Below are 24,683 nucleotides of genomic sequence, written 5' to 3'. Positions count from 1 at the left end.
GCATTTTCACGTAAATGGTTGATTGCGGTATATCATACAATTTTGATATCCACTGATAATATTATTACAAGAAAGTCGTCTTGGAAATTGTATGACCTTAATTTGGGTAATGATAACTGTACTATGCGCATCATACATATAATATAAAAGACAATTTACACTTTAAATTAGCACCTATAATGTCCTCATCTCAAATGGCTCGGTCGGTTGAATATACTTTAGCGACACTCTTGTGTTGTTAAATACAATGTTAATAAAGTGATAATAATAATAATAAAGAGAAAAAACCTAACTACAGCAAATTGGCACTAGGTGTGCTATTACATAATAATATGGTTCGTCTGCTACACGGGTTACGAGTATAGGATGTACGTAAAAGGTCACGTCACGCTCGCGATGGGGATGGTCATGACGCAATAGTAATATATAATATTGAAATATAAACGACTGCGAGTATGCACGAGCATCCAATAAAGCAATTTGTGCAGTTCGAGCGTTGTAATAACTTTATAGTGTACCACATAGCAACTATGTATAACGTACACGTACGCGTACATAATATGTTATATTATAATATAATAGGTGCTAGCGATGCGTACACTTAATAGAGTACGGTGGTGACTTAACCTACGAAATGGATTGTTTATATTATATAATTTCACATGTATTGTACAGGTTCCGAAACGTTTTAAAACGATTTTTCTATTTCTCATTATATTTCCACTAGCGCGTAAACACGATAATTGAAGAACAAGTAAATAAAAACGGATTTGATTGACATTGACACCGATTAGAACACTGTTGCCCGTCGACGACGATGGCGGCAGCAATCAGCCATATGTATAGGTATATGTAACTCTGGTCTCTGTCTCTGTCTCTGTCTCTCTGTCTCTCTCTCTCTCTCTCTCACACACACACACACACACACACACACGGAGTAATTGACGGGTTGCCAATACACAGCTTACACAGCTATTTCGTTAGACACTACCTATGTCGCGCGCGCCACAAGACGAAACATACACAGACACAGGTACGAATAATAAATAACAGTACATACGAATATAATGTGTACACACGCAATTATTATTATGTTTTTTTTTCATGACCTACATCCTAGGTCCGTGAAACGAAAATAACGTAAAAAACAAACGCCTGAGATTGAAAATATAATATATATTAAGTAGGTACTATTATATTCTGGAAGAACGCACCGCGAAGTCAATGACAAAAATTGTTATTATAACATAGACATGTAGATGATAATAACAATAATAATATATACCTAATGTGTAACCTATGTAAATATACTACATCGAACGATAACCGTGTGCAGATTTTAAAACGATTTGTTGGCACGCGCAGGTAAATAATACATATAATATAGCCATAGGTACTGCAGTAGAATTTGTATTATACGATTAATAGTACCTATAATAATAAGCCAGTCATAAACGTAACTTATTATGATCGCTGGAACTAATAGACCGAACACTAATCAATGGAACCGATTTCGAATAATTTGACCTACACAATTCACTTTCAAATAGTACTACGCTGTGCGACTATTCACCAGCATTAAATTGAATTTAGAGAATGATGGAGAGAGAGAAAAGGTAAAAATTATTATTACCCATAAAGCCATATCATTGTATTGATAAATACCACACGTATGGATGACTGGCGTAATAACAAATATTTTTGTTTTAGCTTACGCACAACTACTTCAGTGTATGCTTTCATATTTTGTCGCGCGTCCAAGACCCCGAAATTCGAGAATTCTTACATAGAAACTGCAAACGGTCGTTCTTTATAACTTTTTTTTTCTGGTCAAAGTTTTCATTGATATTCTTATTATTGTTACTTGCTGATAATAAACAAGAGCATGTTATTGTCGTCGTACAAATAGGTAACACAAATGTACCGAATCGTGTGGACTTTTTTATGTAGTGGAGCGCGGAAAGTTGAATGACATAAGATTGAGAAAAAAATCTACCACTAGGGTAAATCTTTGTAATCTTGCCAAAATTTTTGTGAACACGAGTATAGGAAAAAAAGCAAAATGGTATTAATAGATGGAACCTGAAATCACGCCACAAAAACTGAACTATCTCGTAAAAAAAATAAGTAATTTTGTTACAAAATTCTTCAATAAGTCTTTAAAAGTTTAATTTGCTCGTTACAATTATTTGGTGATTCGATATAGATCACTCAAAAAGTATACGATACTGAAATAAAACTTTGAAAATCCATGATTAGATTTTTTCTGATAAAGTGCACAGCAATTAAATAATCAAGAAATTATTATATTATTATGTATTTCTTTTTCATTAATCATATGTTTATTGAGACATTCTCTGGTGAGACTTGAGTGGAAATAATAAAATGTTTATTATGTAAGCTGCGGAGATAATGATACTATTTAATATGAATAGAATTAATAGTGTAAAAATAGTGCACATTGTAACTAAAAAAAATAAAAACGTGGTACACACAATAATGACAAAAATAGAAACTACAAGACAAAACACGGAGTAATAATTACTCTACATTTTACTGACATGAGATTAATTTTAGAGAACATATTGTCAAGTTTCGTATATTACGCGATGACGTCAGGAGTAAAACGAGTTCTAAATACGTGATTTGACAACAAGGAAAGCAGATTAAGTATGAATTCATCTTAATAGGTACATTATAACTACCAAAAAGTATTGGGAATTCTTTGAAAAAAAAAATAATTTTAATTATCTTTTCAAAACCGTGCATATAAGTATAAACCTATATAAAAACGGCCACATTGTATAGAATTCTCTGAGAACGTGTTTGCAATACTTTATGTTTATGTATAATTTTCGAGTTGAAATTTCAATGGTTAGTACACTAAAAATAAGTGACGGCCAAGATAAATATCATATATAAACCTTGAATTAATATTTTAATTCAATGCGGGAGCTGGTTCATATTAAACAAGTTATAATGTATAGACAGAGATCGCCTAGAAAGGAGAAGTAAAAAAAAAAAACAACTTAAAGTTACCAGTCAGGGCGTCCCGGCATGTCCCGGAGGGGGTAAACAGGCCAACTCGTTGGTTTTATATAAAATTTATTCGGCGAGATTGCATGGAATTTTTTATTTTTTGGCCAATATTACTAATGTAATATTGTTTTTATCCTTATCAAAAAAGAAAGAAATTATGCAATATGGCGTTTACTTGTTCGATAGGTTTATTATTATAATATTAAAGTAAAAAATAAGCAATGAAACGCCAAATATATCAAAGAAGTAGGTACGGAGAATATGTATGATATGAAATCGCGTTAAATAGCATTATGTAGAAAATTTAATGAGATTGACAAACTCGACTATGTCAAATAGTTTAATAATTCGTGTTAAATTTACAAATCTTAGTTATGACTGTTATTTACGACTACTATATATCCATATGTTTTTTTATTATTATTACAAATATTGTAACTCTAAAAACTCGTGAGAATATTTTTGAATCCAGGAAGATTAAATTTAAGGACTTGTAATCTCTATCTCCAAAATTATTTCTTCAATATACTGTAGCTATGAAATTAAGTATAACGAGAATAGGAGCACAAACGAGGTTTGGAATTTTAATAACTCGCGCAAGGAAGGCCAATCAACATTATTATCCTCCAAATTTGTACACGGCGAGTTTTTTTTTAGAATATTAAAATGAAACTAAAAGATAATAAAATTTATAAATCATAATTTTTAAGTTAAGTAAACTAACAATATATACTAACTAAAGCAATAAAATTAAATCATCTGTGCCAAATGGATGCAATTAATGGAAGATAATAAAAATGGCATTTTAGACCTATCTTACCTGTCACATGTGGGAGACGAAGCAACATGTTGATCCGCATCAGTACTCCAACATCCACACAAGGAACTGATCAGTAGTATTAAAGTTATCATAACAGAATTTGTAAGTACGCCCGCACTTTGAGGCATTTTATTAATTGTTTTCTCGATAACTTTACGAAGCGAAATAAAAATTAAAATAAAAACGAAAACTATATGTGATCTCAATAATAATGATACTTAAAAACGGTATTTAAATAAAAAATAACACTATCACAGATTAAGCTTATTTTCTCAGCAAAATGACGACTTGTAATTTTTATAAATTATTATTATTACTTATCATTATTTTTGTTTTATAATAAATTAAAATATAAATTTTTGGCCTCGATAAGTTTAGTTAGATTCTTGAAACCAACGGGGATGAAAATGTGTGTTTTGTCGAGAGCTTACTTCCTTGTAACAATCTTTGACGCAGCTGCTGATTTGCCACCTAGCGTTCCAGTAGTGTTGACTAGTGTCTTCAGTTTGCTAACGCGCCGGTGGCTCAGTGGCTGTACTCGGGCCCTGGAAACAGAGTGGAGAGTTTACATAGGACGTGTGTATTAAAACAAAATAAAACATAAAAATAAATGAGTAAAAAAAATAATTAAATAAAAATAATATAAACAGTACGATTATATATAGTTGGGATATCTTCTCTGTGGTATGATATATTTTCGTCTGTTCGTGACTTGATATATATAGGTACACGACGAATTTAATCTATGTATACGATGAACTCATACGTAGTGTAAAAATATATGTGCTTATTTATAAATATACACATAAACGCGCTTACGTATGTATTTCAAATAACAAAAAAAAAATTATAAAATTAAATACAATGAAACAGCAATATTATTGAAAATGTTCGATATTCGTGCGTCCGTCTGCTGCGGTCGTCCGCGGCCACCGAAACGGGTTGAGAAACAACGCTCGCACACGACACCACACTTCGGAAACACGCACAGAAATCACACACAGCGGAGAATAAAAATTAATAAATAATAGTAATAATTTATATTATTATTATTATTCAATTTTCAGACACCCGCGCGCACGGGGACACGATCTCGGCGGTGTCGTCGTCGTCGTCGTCGCCGAAGTAATGTGCTGTAGCGTAGTGGCTAATCGTCGTTGTCAACCACTCGACGACACAGTCGCAAAAAATAATTTCGGTCGTGTGTGTGTGTGTAAGATTGTATTGAATTTTTTTTCTAATTCGTGTTTCTCGTCTGCGTGTGTGGACCTGTGCTTTTTTTCGGTTGGCGCAGACACTCCACAGAATCGGCACTGACAGCCGAGTCTACCGCCACCGTCGTTGCCGCGGCCGCCGCGCCGTTCTGCCTTGGTTCACTAAATATCCCTACCACCGCCGACGACGTCGCGAATTATTATTGCCATTGCATAAATTAGAGGGAGATTGTAATCGCGCGCGCACACACGCAAAAACGAACGTTCGCGCACGCAACACACTCGATATTCACTCACTCGCACGCGCGCGATATACTCTGCTGCAACGTGCGATTATTATTGAATTATTATTGTTTATTATTAAATTGTATTACGGTCAGTATAAAAATATAATATAATAGTTTAATGTTTTGTCAAAAAATACCACTTACCGGTGATATGCAGATAATAATAACATCATCGTTGTCGATTAGATAATACGTGACGCGCATTAAACTAGGTACATGATATTGTAATAATATCACAGATTATATAATAAAATAGGTAGGTACGATATAATGAGAGGCACACACTCACATAATCGGGTCCGAAACGCCACAGACCACGACGATTACTGCAGCGCAGTCAGACGACTACCTACTACAAAGACGAAGAAATAATCGTATGTGTGGAAAATGTCAAAACTATAAGACGGCTGTTATTATTTTAATAACCATATCATCTCGATTGCCAAGGCCCTAGATAACCTTTACTGTCGATTATACTAATTATTCATTCGTGTGGATGTTTGATATTTCATATAGTGCCAGCGACCGACTACAATCAATTATTAATTATTACTTATTGCCAATTGTCATTTGTTTTTTCACGATTAAAATATGTAACAGAATATAATTTGGATTCCATGTGCATCCCATTTCCAGAAAAATGTGTTGGTTTTAACTGTTTCAAGACGTTTTTGACTGTATCATTGCTACCTACCTACATAGTACATATTATAAATTCAGTGATATTTTTTTTCAGATAAAAATCCATCGCTATAAAATAGTTTCTGGATGATGTCTCGACAGTCGACCTCATAGAAAATGTGAGGTTTCTCGCGACTCTTTAAAACGTTTGTGCAGTAATATACGAATAGTTGTATCATTAACAATATATTACGCGATTTCACGCTATTAAATGGAAATTCCGACAGAAACCTAATGGATAAGTATTAAAGTTAATGGTAATCGTACGATTTATTAGAAACAGTAAACTCAGAGTGCGATTTTATGAAAATGTATAATGTCCAATATCCATTAATTCGACCTATTTTATTCGAGTAAATCATAAAATTCTTTTATAAAAATAATTATATTTCATAATACAAGGGGTATATGAATATTTTTAATATTGACGAAAGAAAATTAGAAAACATTTAAATTTTTAAACTAATAATATACTTCGAAATTTTTATTTATTAATCTGTATATATATATTAGTTGTAGATATACTTATTATTTATTATCTACAAGTATATACAGCACAAACAGATACATATAAAGGTAAATTAATCTTTTTAGGTAATCCTCTTTAGTGCCTGTATGCAAAATCGTTATGTCGTTAACATATGAACAGTATGAAGATGCGAGAAAATTGTTCCGTTGCAGCATAGGCCATGGATAAACATGATGAAATTCGGTCACGTCTTCTCATACACCATACATATCATCCATATTTATGATTAAATCTAATGAAATTCATAATACCAAAACCAATAGCCTGCACTGGAATAATCAAATTTTATCATATTTATTAATTATAAGAACAATGATTTATGCATAATATTTATATATAGGTAGTATAATAAGTTCTATGAAATATAATATACTCGCATCTAAGAAAAATTAGAAAAACTATTTCGCATTATTCATAAGATAATTAATAATTACAGCTAAAATATATAAATATATTTTCTAAATTATAATTTATCAATTAAATGTATTGTAAAGTATGACATAGCCATGAGTTGCTTACACGTCGTGCATACTTGAAACATATTTTGAGGTTTTTTGAATATGGCCTACAAAGTAATTACTTTGAATTAACCTCAGATAAATTAGAAATCAATGGTACAAGGATAAAATTTGCGAACTTTAAACTGCATTTACTCAAATAAATTTTAAAAAAATTCTTCAGTGAAACACATTTTTATTTAATACATTCAATAACTACATATAATAATTAAATATATCATACTATTAATTTATACTGAGTAAACTACAATTAATAAGTACATTGTTGGTTATAAGACAAACTATGTCAACTTCTTATAATAGATGCTGGGTATTTTATAATAATTATTTAATACATTTTTACATAACTACCTAATACCTATATAAATTATGTAATTGAAAGCCATAAAATAAAAATCTACAAAAGAAATAAATTAATATAATAAATAATTTGATATTTATAATAATTAATAGCTATGAGCTTTATGTTTCATCTGATTCGTTTTATTAGTTTCTGAGTTAAAATTATAGGACTACAAATTATTTAAATATCAACACTACTGTAAGTACTCACTTATATAGGTATGTGTATTTATACATAATTAATATTTTGTATTAGGCCCGTGACTTGAAACAGGAGTAACCTATGTTATGTTTTGATAAAGTTGAGTTTATTAGCATCATACACTTATTTAAAAAATATTCCATATTTATATGCGAGAAAAACGAATAACAAACTTAAAGTAAAATTATCATATATTCAGGTCATTTAAAACATATCTATATATTTAGTACCAAATTGGTATTAATGTAAAAAATACCATAAAAACAAGATATTGAAATCAATAATTTTAGTATCAGTTATTCATGTCATATTAATATTATTAAATTTAAATATTTATATAATAATATAATAAATATTATAATATGAATTTAACTGTTAGCTTCTTCGAAAAATTCTTTAGATTAAAATAAATCAGCTTGAATAATAATAATGATTTTTTAATGATTACAGTTAGGTTTTAACTACTTAAGATTTAACCTTTATTTTGAGCTATTAATATATAAACATTAAAACATTATAATAAAATTTAAGTGAAAAAAATTTCTTAATTACGCTGTAATATTCTAATTTGTAAAAAAAAGTACTCGTATAATTTAAAAACACGAGATTAAAAAAACATGAGTATTTAACCAACTTGACCTTGATATTTTCGCACTCTTTGAGGCCTAAAGGAAATATTACCAAGGCTAATAGAAAATAATAAAAGCAATTTCGTTTACCGTAGAGCAATACATACAAATCGTTTTAAATCCGAAAGCATAAATTAAGAGTGACGTCACTTTAAATAAACTCATAAAAACATAGTTAGATTCTTAGGTACTTAAAGTAACATACATTATTTACAATAATATATCTCATGTAAGTTAATTTTAAAATATACATATTATCCAGGTAAATTAGAGTTAAATTTGATTTGTTAACATAATTGTATAGAATTAATATTCTCCAGTTACCATTTACTTTATAAATAATTTTAATAGTACGATTTGCAGAAGCGAAACTAATGATTACAATTTTACAATAACTTAACGCATAAATAGTAGTAATTATAAATATTTTATACTATACAAAGAAATATTTTTTCTAAAGATGATTTATTGTTGAAGATGATCAAAATAAAATCATATCATAAAACTTAAATAACAAGACACATTAAAAATGATTTAATTATTAAAATGTTAAAAATAATTTGAAAAAAAACAACTTAGCAAATGTCCTGATAAATTCAATATTACAAAATGTATATTATTTACTTTTTTTTTTTTATAGTTTTAATTAAAAACAACGTGATATAATAATTAAAATAATTAAGTAATTATTAATAATTGTGTGTATATATTATTATATCACTGTTTCAGTCAATTTCAGATAAGAAACATAAAATGTAATATATATTATTAGTATTTTTGATTATTTAAATATTACGTTGATTTTAATGCTCGTAGTTCATACGATTAAAAAATAGAATAAATTTGTTTTTTATTCTAAAATTAAAACCCACATTTCCCATATCATAAACCGCAATATATACTTATATTTTATTGTTAGAAATCACACATTATAAAAATAAACAACTAGTATAGTAGTTTACTTTATGGATGATAATCCATTAAATAAACAATGTTTGAAGAGATGTAATAATAGTTGAATTGTATGTTGATTGTTGATACACTAATAAATTTTATTTATTTGAGATAATATAATATAGACATATAGTTGTACACAAATAATTAAAGGACACGAGTTTAAAATAATTTTTACTTTAGGATTTTACATGAAATATATTAACAAATAATTAAGTTGTAAGATTTATATTGTTTCTATTTATTTTAAACAAATCAAGATTGGCATTATACTTGTATACACATTAAAAACCATATTATTATGTAAAGCCATTAAAAAACGAGTATGTTATAACCTGTTGGTTGTTCGTATTTATGAATATAAAACCATAAAAATACTGAAAAACATATTGAGTTTATATAAATTACGTATAAATGCAATAATCGTGCATGACATTTGGGATATTTTTTACGATTAATTTACCAGTTATTATTTAATTTACAATAAATAGAAATAAATCGATATCTTCAAATACTTAATAAGTATAATATATTAATACAACGTTAATAATAATTGTTTATACTTATTATACGTTTATTAATTGTACATAAATTACATATAATAATTAATAATAAAAGTTAACTTATTATAATTCTTATTCGATTAAATGTTATTTAGAAGTATATAAAGAATAATGGAGATAAATTATTTCAAATAATATATATACTCTGTGCATAAACATGAGGGAGAAAGCCTGGTGTAGAAAGTATAAGAATTAAAACAGCTTGCAACTTCATTATAGAATGATATTAAATGAAAAAAAGAACATTTGTAGATACACATTTGGTATAATTGATAAATGGTTAATTTGTCTCTAGAAATATGGCAATTAAAGTATTTTTTTCAAATATTTTTAATTAATTTTATTATTTTAAAAATAGCCATTGTTAAATTATTATCTAGTGATTATTGTTGAGAAAAAAAAATAATAGTCAAGTTTTCGAAAGTGAAAATTAATCGATATTTTATGGTTTTCTTAGGATGTTAATAATAATGTAGGAATACCTACGTACTCCCATAAAATGTACAGATGAGTCTTAAATGGAGTTCTTAGACTTTTTATGCAGTGGCTCAACCAGGAAGCTATTTATCTTTCTAACACAATGGAAACTATAAAAAAAATTGAATATATAATATCGTGGAAATTCTGTATACATTATTATTAATGCTATAAAAAAATGTTTATTCCTTTTTAAAGCGAGAAGGTGAATGAAAATGAAAATCGATAATCGAAGATGAGGCGAGATCTTTCACATGTTTGGTTTTTAATGATACAAGTAATTTTTTTTTCATTTATCCTTTTAATGTATTTAATGTAACCTATCAATGTTTAAATAAACTTCAACAAAACATAATACTCTAAAAATAATTAAAATTTCAATAATTTTAACAATGCTAGAAATACACATTTATATAACATGTATTATATATATACAGTATAAAAACACATCCTTAGTAAAAGGGCACTATAGCTAGATATTATACATTTTCAGAGTCCATTGAACGCTAAAAACTAATAGTGCAATCAATAATGATCATCAGTGCAAATTGCAAATTGCACTGATGATCATTATTGTGAAATACTTGACTGATAATCCTGAAGGGCCGGTGTTCATTTAACTTACTAAATAATAAAAATTTAAACGCTAATACATTTAGAAAAGAAAATAATTCATAATTCGACCAACAGATTAACAACTAGTACAATTATTACGAAAATATATACGGATGGTGACCAAACGTACTATTTTTCGTAGGACAGTACTCTTTTTTGATACATGTCCTATTGTCCTAGTGTCCAGTGTCCTTAACAATAATCTTAAGTATATAAAATTGTACTCTTTTTTTGAAAATATGGGTTAATACATATTTATGATTTTTATAACTTGGTATTAATTTATATTTTATGGTTCGAAGTAATGCAATCTAATATGGTTGGTAGCATAGTTTATTTAATTTGTTGTATGATAAATATGTTTCCTACACATTAACAAATTTTTGTATTTATTTATTCAAACTTTACACATTGTATTTTTACCAAAAAAATTTTTTTTTTTTAATTTTCATATCTGGTCACCATATATATATATATATATATACGTAACATGGATAATTATAATTCGTTAAATGCACTTCTTTAAAATTCTACTTAATATTTGGCTAAAATAATTTTAAAATTATCTCTACTAGTAGAATATCACCTATGCCAAATTATTTTTAAAAAACCAAGCGTTTTCAAAAACAAGACAATATGTTGCCAAAGTTATTAAACTTCCGATCTTATTTAAAGTATTTTAAATTTAAATAAATCCTAACCTACGTCATTTTAACGTCAGACTGTAACTATATGTATAATATATGTAAAGTTTTAAGAACTATTGTTTTCGACAAATAGTAATATTTTATGATACAAAAATTTAAAAAATATTAAGTATCTAATAACAATTACGACTAAATTAACTAAGTTAAAGTTTCATTTTTACAATCACTACGTTTGCGTTTGTTCTTTGGGTATAGAAAAAACGATATCAACAGTGTATTGATGTCAATGAAAATTATTATTATAGCGACCTATATTTTAGCGAATATTCCAAGTCTGGGGAACATTTTGTGCAGTGTTATCTAACTGGCATGCCTGTTTATTTGGTTTCGATAACAATAACATAACGTAAAGTCGTAGACAAATGTTATAATTGTTATTTTAATTTTTCATCTAATAAAAAAGTAAAGGTTATATTATACAATTGTATATAAGATACAATACAATTATACTAATACATTAGATATCTGTGTACATTTTAAAATTATAGTACGTCAAAATCTTATAATTGATAAAACTTAATTAACCATGATTGGGCCATCTTTATAATTATAGCATAAATCGATGTATAATTATATCATTATATAATCACGTCATCGTCAAAACAATAATTGACAGTCACGATATACATACCTACTATAAACATATAGGATGTATTAAATGGCTCAGTTGTGGTTTTAAAAAAAGTTTTAGTGGAGTGGGGAAATTAAAATTATACAAGAAAATCTGCCGAAAAATTATTTCCTTCTTTTTTCTAAAAACCGTTTTTACATTTTATTATTTTATATCTTAAAACTTTTATAACATTTACTGATTATAATTACCATACATCATTATTTTTATTATTTACATATTATCCAAATCCTCACTACCCCACTGATCTCCTAAAAACCATCTTGTACGGTGAAGGTCACTTTTTTTTCAATCATTTGAGTGTTTAAGATAAATTTTAAGACCTGATCTTCTAAAAAATACAAATATCTAATTAAATTTAAATTTATTTTTAAAAAAAATCATCTTTGAAAGTTAAATATTTTAAAATTTTAATTAACATAAAATATGATGTATAATTGTAATGTTTTTAAATTAATTACCATCATAGTTCTCTTTAAGAAGGGTCTTACTTTTGAGTCTATCAATACAGTAAATAAATTACAAAACTCAGATTTAAAAAAAAAAATTGAATTAGAAGAAATGAGTTTAATGATTAATACAGACGACACTGAAAATAAATACACAAGTCATTAATATGACTTAATCGTAAATTAGTCTTATCATAATAATATAATATAGTTGAACTTTTGATAATGGCCATCTGCTTAAATATAATATTAGTAATTTTTTTAATCATTATATTTTTGATAATTTAAGATTTAATAGCTGTGTAACTTTAAATAATTGAAAAATGTGTTTAACATTATTTTAGTTAGTTTCTACCAATTTTAGTATTTTATCTACAAATTAATAATAATATACTTAATACATAATATAATGAGTATATCATAATAAACTTGATAGACAATTATGAAAAACAATTTAAATAGTTAGGATTTTTATCATGAAAATAATAAATCCTGTTTAGATATGGGAACTACAATAAGTATAAAATAAAATAAATAATTATTTTTCGTTATCCAAATTTAACTATACACATTGAAATTAAATTATACTCTTTCAATTCTATCCAAATTACCAGAGCTATATTTAAGTAGTACATGATTAGAAATGAATTATTTTTTGAACTATTTAAATAACATTTTAGTTATTATAGTCTACAGATTTAGTTAAATTTCTAATCGAGCTCATAAATAATTATCTAGTTATAATTAAAATTACCACAGATTTAATCTATTCACCAATGCATCCATCATCAATCATTACGTAAGAAAATACGGCAGGTAATACACACGATTGCATGTATATAGGAATATATTATCAATTTCGCTTGTGTTTAAAAACATAGATAGAGCCGGTAGCTAGACACCCGTTTCAATTTGACAACTATTTTTGTACACGTCGAAATTAAAATAATAATTTATAATCTTTTTAATAATAAAGTAGATCACTATTCTTTCGCTAACATAACAAGATATTATAACGCTATGTACTCTGTAGTTCTGTACGTTAAATATACTTTCGGTGACTACTAACTAGGTACTATTATTTCTATTAACGCGTAAAACTTTTATGCACTCATATATGAAGTATGAAAGAAATCATAAATTCACAACTGTTAATAAATCGACTAAATTACTAGACTTTACTTTCAAGGGCAAATCATTTTTTATTTTTATCTTATCAGACATTTCAACGATTCCGTTATCATTGTTGCCGGTATAAACCATAGAGTAATATTAATCTATGATATTATAAACACACAAGAACTGCCTGAAATACAGTTACCGCAGGTAACGGAGGAAATAACGAATATTGTTATTATTTCAAATGTCTTATGTGAATTATTCGTAAAGGTACTGACGAAATAGATGTGCGTGCTGCCGAAAATGAAACATTTAAAGCATTAAATAGCAAATTATATAGCATTTGAAAATATATTGTAGTACCTTGGTAGGTTAAATACGATTAAACAAGATAATATTCATTACTAGTTATTGCTAAGTACAGTGTACCTACTTACTGCAGCCAATTTGCAGCAGCAGTTTCTTGAGGCCATTGACAATAACGATGACGTCGACGAGATCGAAATGTGTATGACGGTGGATTAACAAAATGAAGAATTGACCAGTAATCGGAACGAGAGAAACGGTGAAAAACTAAAATAAAATCAAAACGTGAAGACGGAACTGCAAAAATTACGTTCGTGACGGCAATCGACGTTACTGTGCCGCGTGCCGCTCGTCGTATTATTTTCTTTGGCTACGGTCACCGCCACTGCTGCCACTTCCACCACCGTCGTCGTCGTAGCTACAATGCCGACTAAAGACGACGAATGGAAGAGAGGTTGGCGCATTAATAATAGTTGTAATGCTGTTGCTGCTGATGATGATGATAATAATAATAATAGCCGTATGATATTATGATGAATGATGATTGGAGGTTTATGGAATCACGAATGATCGAAGATATTATATGATGAGAGTATATAAATGAACAATATATATATTATAATATGATATCATTTAATCGAGCATAACGTTATTTAATTTAATCGCGGGTTCGTCGTCGTGCTATTTTAACAATTTGACACGAGCGTGGGATGCCGATTTCCGTCTTAATTTAAGCAATTGTTTGCTGATGTAAGCTTGTTCGGTCGCCCGACTATGTTCTTCTATATATATATACATTATTAATACACACGATTTCTCAACAGTACGTAACCGCATACCGCACTAAATATCATGGTAGGTAAGTGCCCGGTGTCTCATGGAAGAGCAACTATACGAGAGATCAATTTTCCTACTCTCCGTTTACGTCGTGCCAAATCTGTACATTCCATCCCTAATAAGTTGTGACACGCGTAATTATTTACCACGCTGAATAACTGTTATTTTTACGAAACGCGTATTATTATCAAATAAGTAATGCGTGGTACATTCGGAACATTAAAAAATAGAAAACTATAAATACCTAAAATTGTTTTTTCCTTTGAATCTCGATTTTGTTTTTTAAAGACAAACCGTGTAAAAGGTGCTTATGAAACATAATGTTTGAATTGTATCATTAAAACATTTAAAACTGATAGGTAAATAGCTCACTAGGGTAAAGAGAAGATAAAACCAATTTATATATATCAATTTTTAAAGGATATTGTTGTTGAACATAGGTACAAATTACAACAAAGGTTTATAATATTTAAACGTTGAAAATTTGAACAGGCTATACTTAAAATACTTAAAATAGTATAACAGCCTACACGGCTACAACGCAGCAAAATAATTTATGTTGATTTTTTTTCAGTAATTAATCATTATTAACAAAAACTCGGTGACAATTCTGAGGCATAGATTTTGCTGGGTAAAAGTATATATGTTTTATAAGAGTAAAAATATCCTTAGCTAACAAGTAGTGTTTATCTTTGTTCTTTTACTCAGTCTCCTATATTGGAATTTTACTTTAAAACATTATAAATTTGTTAACAAATGAAAACTATTAGTCATTCAATGCATATCTAATAATATATCTTTAAACATAGCCACATAGGTATATATTATTAATATTTATAGTGTACCTATATGTAAAAAATATGTGTTGATGTTCCAGTTTTTCTATAGTACTAAGACAATTGAACATTTTTGTGATTTTTTTCACAGTTATTCCAAATACTTCCTTTCCCGTGAATAAATTAGTCTAATTTTTATTTTTGAAAAAGACAGGGAGGAGGGTGTGTATTGAATGTTTTACTTTTTCAATGACGCAATTGAATATTTTTGATTTTTTTTTTATCAGTTCGAAATAAGTCTCGTCACGTCACCATTTTTTATTTTGTTTCCGAATTCTAGACATCATCTTTGTGTTCGAGTAGTTTATAAGTTGATAATAGGAAATTGATGTACAGCTATACGCTATAATATGATATATCATATATATATATATATATATATACAACAAAATATGTGCAATAATGGAAGAACCGTTTATACGCCAAAAAATAAGACTCATCAATGATAGATACAATTAAATTTATAAATAAAAACATATGTAAGCTAGCTTGTAATTTAACTAAATAGTATCTATTTATACATGGATATACAACAAATAAAATTATATGAATAAATATACCACTCGGGCGAAGCTTGGTAATTTCACCCAGTTTATATTTTATTCTATATACATTATATAGACATAAACCTTTTATTTTTATTCAATTATAAATATTAAATAGTAGCAGGTTCTTTCTTTCTGTGTCTAAAATTATAAGATTTATTTTAAACATAATAAATCATGGCTCGTTTAACGACCACAACAAATGAGTAGCCACTATTAACGAAAATAACTAAAACATACCTAATATCATTATATTTTTACATATAATAGTAAATCGATATGTCTTTTATGGTTTCTTAATAGTAAATGAGTCGCTATATATATTTCCGCCAAGACGACGGATAGCTGAAAATGAACTTGCCTCCGAAGAAATAGATTATAGTCTTTGGAAGTTCAAATATAGCGTCACCTGCTAAAAGGTTACCAAGACATTACTTCTTCAGTACGTGGACACCAATATGAAAATATCAAGTCCCCGGCATTGAGTCTTCCCGTCAACGCTTGCCTTCTTTATAACCAATAATACGTAAGTATGTTTTATTTATTTCGCTTATTAAAGATGCATTACCTAATATTACAATTTCAACTAGGATTCTACAAGTTCTACAAGCTGTCGACCTGCAGAAAGGTAAGAATTTATTTTTCTCAATCTTATAATAGGAATGCACAATGACTTGTGCAGTGTGTTTGATTAATTCTCGGATTTATAATTACGGACTTTTTGGAACTTCTAGAGAAAGGTGATTACGTAATTTTTCTATCCAATTAAATCTTCAGTTGTTATTGTTTATTGAAGTTACTTGCGTAATTACAAGTAGTAATATATACATATTACTTAATTAACGTATGAACGTTGTTGTCTAATTACAAACAATGTAAAAAAACATTGAAATCTGCAGTAGAGAAAATTGGTAGTATTGTGATTGATCATAAAAGTCATAATTTAAACTGAATCTAATATTTTTGAAGATGATATGGTGACAAATAATTATTTGCAAACACTGACTGAAGAATAATATTATATTTATATTAGATGTTTAACTAGCATCGATGTCATAGATTATGAATACTTGATTTGTTTTTCATGGAAAATGGATCGTGAATCGAAAACTGATGAATCCGAGAAAACATTATCAATCGTAACAATATTAGTGTTTATTTTTGATTATCAGTGAAGTGCCAATATCAAGAAATTTAAATTGAGTAGAACGGTGATATATTTTTTCAAATTTGTTTATGACTGGTATGACGTATGTAATACATTTTGAATTATATAAGTATTAATCTATAAGTTGCCTAATAGGTATATAGTATGGTTAGTATACATCTAAAATCAAGTTTTTGATATAATTCATAAATCCATATGTAATTACATTTTCGAAAATGTTATAATAATAATTTATCAATTCCTAGGTTGTAATATTACCATAACTTCTATTAGATAAGTATACTTACTACTGAGGTGTGTAAGTAGATATATAATATAACTCTTATATTATTGAGACGCATTAGAAGATTTGTTGCACATGCGCGAAATACCATAGTGACAAAACTACCGAGTCGGTGATGTGTTTCGCCGACGGAATGTCCGCGCAGATTGGAGCTGCGGAAGCCTACAGTATGAAAAGAGCACAAACAAAACAAAACGCATCGCACACATTCGAAAGAAACCGTTGAACCTGCGGACGAGGACGACGACAGTCGAAAACAGAAATATTTCTCTTGCGCGCCGCCATCCACCGCCCTATCGAACGAATATCAATAATGTGTAGTGTATACAATATTATACACCTATACCTAACCCACCTATATAGTATACTGCATATACCTAAATAATGATGCGATGCATATAAACGGCAAACAAGACAATATATAATAGATATAATATATGTGGCTGCCAACTGGAAAGGATAGCTGGCAACTAGTCGAAATAAATAATAATAATACAACACATAATATGCAAACCGTAAACGTAATAATAACAGTACCTACCTAATATATTTAATAATAAACATAATATATTGTTATCAAATATTTAGCGATGTGTGTAGTAACTACCTACCTACCTACCTACCTAGTACCTATATAATGAGGAACTACAGCGGAGTACAGGACCCAGGCATTATGTGGATCGCGGTGGCGGCGACGTTTGTCTGTTTACTTTTAATATTCAATAGGAGGCACACTTTAATGATACGCGATGATAGTGATTATCTAATAATTCTAAAATATTATTAATACACGACAATAATGTAAGTATATGTAATTATTAGTAGAGTAAAGGAGTTGTTGTATATTCGCCACTTTACACGCTTTAGTGACTACATAATGATACCGAATTCACATTGTTTATAAATTTATAGCTATAAGTAATACAAATATGGCATGTTCCATAAAAAACTAGCAAGTAGAAAAAGACCAATTTCTTTTTATAAAACAAAGTACATTTGTGTACGGTATTTTTATAATGGGGTTATTTTGGGATTTTTAGAGCGTTTTTAAAAAAAATAAATATTGTATGTTTTTTAAACATCATGTCATAAATCTAGTACTTATAATATTACGATATGATTTAGTATTGGATATATTTCGTGAATAGTTCTATTTAGTATTTTACCATACTAACATTATAATATAATTTATATATTACTAATATATACATTACTACAATATTGTAAAACGCTGTTCCTGTACGACAGGTTCGTTTCGGACAGGGGGAATGTGATATAAAGTAATAATAATAATAACGAAAAGAACTTGCGACAATAATAATAAAATGTAATAATATAACGATGCCACTTCCCAAGGTTCACGCAAGGTCAACGAAAATCGTCTCCCCACCGCAAGTCGTCACTGTCGACAACTATAATGTACACGCAAACACACGCACTTAGGTTAAATAATTTATTTATACGTATGTACCAATATAAACCAAATTATGTGGAATAATAGGTATACAATGATATTATTTATTTATAAATAAGTTTAATGTGTTATTTGTATATATTATACTTTAGACACATATCATTATCAGCAAATGCTGACATTACAATTGGCAAATTTCGATGTATATATTTATGTATTAAATAAAATATATATATCTAGTAGGTACTTACATGTATTAAAATGTGTAAAACAAACATTAGCCTACCAACCAACTAACCTAACTTATCTATATATATATATTTATATTTTATGTGTGTGTGTGTTATTGCTTGCCTATATATAATATATTATGTACCGCGCGAATACTGTTAAACGTGCACCACGCCATCACGCAGTGCGTGTGCATGTGAGCAGTGTTAATAAATCGATTTAGCCTTCGTCCAGTTCTTTTCCTGGTGAAAAAAAATCGTTTTGCAGTAATCACGAGAACGAGATGACGGGACGATGTAAATACCAACTCAAGTGTATATAATACATATTATTATTTATATATAATATTTAATAATAGATACCTACTACATTATATAATTATGTCGTATGAATACAATATATTATTTATAATATAGGTACACACTTTAATAACATTATCCTAAACAAACGACTTTCTGGAAGTCACTTCGCCATGGGCCAAAAATTAGGCACTATACTATATTATAATATGTGTATAATATAACAATATTATCATTATTCATTATTATTATTATATATCAATATTACAGTGCACAATTTCACTTGCGACAACCACGCAACGCTATACCACGACTAAAGTATATTGTATTTATATATGTATACAGTATACCTATATTTCGCGACTAAACAGTATAGGTACACGCATATTATATGTAAGTATGTATACATTATAGCTGAGTACAATGTAATATATAAATATCTACTTTACTTGGAGTGTACAAGTATATATGACAATATATATAAAAAAAAAAATAGTATAATAATATATTATATGTTGCTATTATTCGATTATTCGTGCATATCTCTGAAGTTTTTTCGAATTGTTGCCTATAGGCAAACCTACGACAGTATAATGACATTATTGAACACAGGGCTTGAATTTGAATGCAGTTGCATTTTTTCACGATTGAATACGCACTCCGTGTAATGTAGCTTGTAACTCATATGTATGAGAATAAGCACAAAGTACGTTTTAAAACACCCATGTATTTTTATGAAATAACATATAATTTAAGAAATATTGACATATTTAACAATTCGAGACAAAAAGAAAACCAAATAAATAAAACAATAAGAAATTCTTAAAAAAGACATAAGTGCGTTTAATATATTTATATATTTTACACAATTATTATATTAATTTGTTCAATATTTATATAAATAAAAAATAATTAAACATGATACTAATTTTTCTTTTTTTATATAAATTGTACAAAATATAATACTAAAATAATACTATAATACTGTTTTTTTAAAACATTTTTGGGGTTTTTTTACTAACATAATATTTGGAGCATACAGACATATTTTTAGAGTAATTTTATGGTTTTTTTATATAAACTAACCCTTGGTATATAACACTATACGTTTTATACCTTGTTACTCGGGACTCTGACCTCCCGAGAAGGGATTGGGTAGCACTTAAATAGACTTCGAACGGGCCACGGAAGAACAGGACACATGCTCCACAAATGGGGACTGCAGAGACTCTCGCCGGGATGTGATTGCGGACACGAAAAGCAAACTACTACACACATCACTGATGAATGTACTATCCAATGATACCAAGGAGGAATGAAAGAACCTAAGCCACAACAGACGCAGTGTAATGGCTGAATTCCTTGGACATAAATATTTAATTGAAGACCTATGTAAAACATTCACTCATTCTAGTCAACGTATTACCTATATAATCTGTTATCACTAGTTATATTTTATCTATTAATCTATTTTACTACTTGTACCTATATTTTATACTGTGTTACTTATGTTAAACCGTGAATGTTATATTTAAGCCATACGAAACAATAATAATAATACTTATAATCCGTATCAGTTATACTATACGCCCATATAACTACTAAATATAATATAGTAGATGTACTTTATTCAAACTTAATATATTTGAATATTTAATACAATCATTATTCCTACTTATTTTAACTATAAAAAAAATATAATATCAATATGTAATTGCACACAAAATAATTGAACACGAGATATAAAATACAATTTAAATATTTAGTTATTTATTCGGAGTTTAAATTCACGGTAAACCTATTAATATTTATATAAAGTATATAAATATATAATTTATGTCCTAACGTATATCCTTTACTTAACCGTGAACCAAATATTATTGCAGGATCATTACTGATCGAGCGATCGTATTTTTCAGACGATCGGAAGACAATAATTTAATACTAATGTTATAGTCTTATACTTGTTGAGGCATCATCATAAACGGTTTCATATAGAAAATCACGATATCCCATTAAAGGAAGAACTGAGGAAAGTACAAACAGTTGTAAGGGGGAGCACGCGTATTGTCGAATTATAATGTAGTATTATTATTATTTAAAAGTTAAAAAAAGGGGAAAAGTAAGTAACTGCTCATCTGCTGTATAGTAGGTATAGATGTCAATGTACGTTGTTATAAAGTAAGGCACTGTAATGAATAATATGTTAAATTTGGATTCAATGAATAATGATAAATCATTACACACAGTAGCGTATCCAGGATTTATTTTACGGGGGTGTTTTAAAATTTAATAGATTATGGTAGGCGGGGAGCTCCGCCACCCACACCTCAAATATTACATTAATAAATACCATGTATTGATATAAATTATCATATTAATGAAAATGATTATATTAAGACAGTATGTGTAAGATCTACAAATTATATAAGACTTTTATATTACATATAACTAATAATAACTTTTATAGCAAGTACTGAGATATTTACTTATTTATTTTTACTTTAAATAAAACTTGCTACCAACTTGCAACCTTCAAAGTTGAAATCTATGCTCCGAAATGTGACGATGGAAAGAAAAAAAACATCATTGTAAATGTATACGCTTAGAATTTAAAATTTAAGTGCAAGTAAAGAAATTAAAAATTAATTATGAAACAAAATCTTGATAATAATATTTAGTTACAATAATGAATATTAATTAACTGGTATGGATAACTTTTACTACGTATTTAATTCTCTAATTGTCATTAAAAAAAAAAATGTTTATTTACAGAAAGGTATATTGTTATGTATTTGTATATACATAACATTATATTATGATTAATATGTAATATGTATACTATATTTGTAAAATAAACAATATATTACACTACAGCCTCGTTAAAATGCATTCCTTTGAAAAAAAAAGTTCATAATGCGATTTAGATGGTTCCGTTATTCGCGAGGTTAGATCACGTAAATTATACCATTTATACCTACTATAATATTATAGTACCTACTCACCTCACTGGCACCTACATAGAAACGTATAGCGGAACCAATCGTCTATTAAAATGTTTCCGTTATCGGAAAGTGTGTGTAAATACATTAGAATGGCGTATAATTGATCACTCATTGGTTGCTAACGTTTGTATAAAAAATAAAAATAAATGATAGAAAATAATATAAGAATTTTACATACTATCATAAATGTTGATAAGGTATCTCTTATTGCAAAGTTATTAATTAATTACTTTCTTAACCGATTCTCATTGTTATACATACCTACGTACGCGTGATATTTAATTTAAACTATTAACCTTCAAGAGTATTCATGACTTGCTAAAAATATGTACCTACCTATTTAGTCAATATGTTAATTCATACATCTGTTACAACGCAAACTCTAAATAAAACATTGTCGTAAGTGTTTCTATACTAATGTCATGTAAGTACTTCAATATAGTTTAATTATGACAAGTCATTGAACGCTAAACAAATGTTTATCATTTAATTATTGACCTAGCAATGAAACCATTGAGACCATATTTTAATCAAATAACAATTAAAATAGTTTTATTACAATAATTATGTTTTCAGAAACCATGTTATTATAAATATGGCGTCGTATATGTAGTATTAACGTATATTAGCGTGAGTCGACTTAGTCGTTCTATCTCGAAATTTGATAATTTGAATAAAATTTAGTCTCCTAAAATGATAATAATGGTCACAATATACACATATATATATTATAGTGATCACAATGGTATTTTAATCTCATTATGTCGCATAAAAAAATTAGGAAATTGTTGATGATAAGATATCAAAAAGATTAAGAGTAGGTAGTGGATATTTGATACTCTCAGAAATTTGAAAATGTCTAATATATTCATATACGTGCATTAATTATAACTGAACAAACATAAATAAAAGTTGACCGAGGTGATTTGGGATATGGCATGCGTGATGCATATAATATAAGCATTACTATAAAAACAAAGTCTCGAATAGATTCCTAACAACAGCGCAGTCAGTGCACTACACTTCATAATTTAGTTTAGAAAATCTAAAACATATTATCTAAATAACAGTTGTGAGTTAAGTACCACTAAAATAATATAAATAATGTTGTACATTTCAATTAAATTTGCCGAGTAGGTAAATAATAAGTATAGGTATGCATAATTATACATGATATTATTGATATCTTTAAGATCTAATATTTTTTATGATAGAAATACATGTAATGAGTATAATGTTCTAAATTTAAAGAATTTTTTCATGTTTGGAATAATTTAAAAAAATTTAAAAACTTTCATAGTGTCTTTTAATATTTTTTTTAAGATTTTATTTATAGTAGTAATATGACGAGCTATAAATATTTTGAATGTTTTTTTATTATTTTTGAATGATTTTATATTTTCTCATTTCTAAAATGCTAACTAAGGAAAATAAATAAATATGTTATACATTATAGAAAACACCAGCTAATTCTATTGAACTATCTAAATCGTTCTATCACGACTTGAGTCCATTTTATGATTTTTAAAAATATTAATGTGCTACACAGTACACACATTTATTCTAAGAAATAATTAGTGACTGTTATATATTTAACTATTTAAGTCAATTTCGTTTTTTTTGTTTAAATTATAGTTCAAGTTAATTATGTTTTCTTTAAATTATATCGATAATCTGTCTATATATTTTATTACATCGATATTTAAAGATATAACATAAACATTTATTTTTAACTATCTATTGGCTTTGGCTATTTATATATATAAAACATAACTTAAGTTAGTAAGAAAAATATTGGTTACTATGTAATTCTTAAATCAGTTAAAACAAGCTATCAGTAGTTGTACATTTAATGAATAATGAATATATTAATATGTTAGTTAATGATTTATTGAGTTGCAAATTTACTTATCTAAATTTAACCTAAAATTATTCGAATTTTCGATTGTTTGCAATGATTTAGGGTTGTAAAGATTAACGTAT

The 24,683-nt window shown here is 27.8% G+C and overlaps 1 protein-coding gene across 7 annotated transcripts in view; it reads right to left on the bottom strand.

The window, feature by feature from the left end:
- Positions 1-24,683, bottom strand: part of LOC113559948 (trehalase) — a 90,466-nt gene that overhangs the window by 22,543 nt on the left and 43,240 nt on the right. For 2 of the 7 annotated variants that reach the window (XM_026965736.1, XM_026965743.2), the window contains exons 1-2: positions 4,513-5,166; positions 3,860-4,404 (exon numbers count right to left, since the gene is read on the bottom strand). In XM_026965736.1, the coding sequence (XP_026821537.1) occupies positions 3,860-3,987 (128 nt within the window). In that variant the 5' untranslated portion in view covers positions 3,988-4,404; positions 4,513-5,166. Of the gene's footprint in view, positions 1-3,859; positions 4,405-4,512; positions 5,167-5,504; positions 5,664-14,205; positions 14,443-24,683 lie in introns of those variants that run through there. The other 5 variants (XM_026965740.2, XM_026965738.2, XM_026965739.2 and 2 more) reach the window with 5 other exon arrangements.

Source organism: Rhopalosiphum maidis, chromosome 3 (genome assembly GCF_003676215.2).
Source record: "Rhopalosiphum maidis isolate BTI-1 chromosome 3, ASM367621v3, whole genome shotgun sequence".
In the NCBI taxonomy this organism is placed as follows: Eukaryota; Metazoa; Arthropoda; class Insecta; order Hemiptera; family Aphididae; genus Rhopalosiphum; species Rhopalosiphum maidis.
Note: the sequence above shows the minus strand (reverse complement) of the source record. Positions and strands in the feature narration are given on the sequence as shown.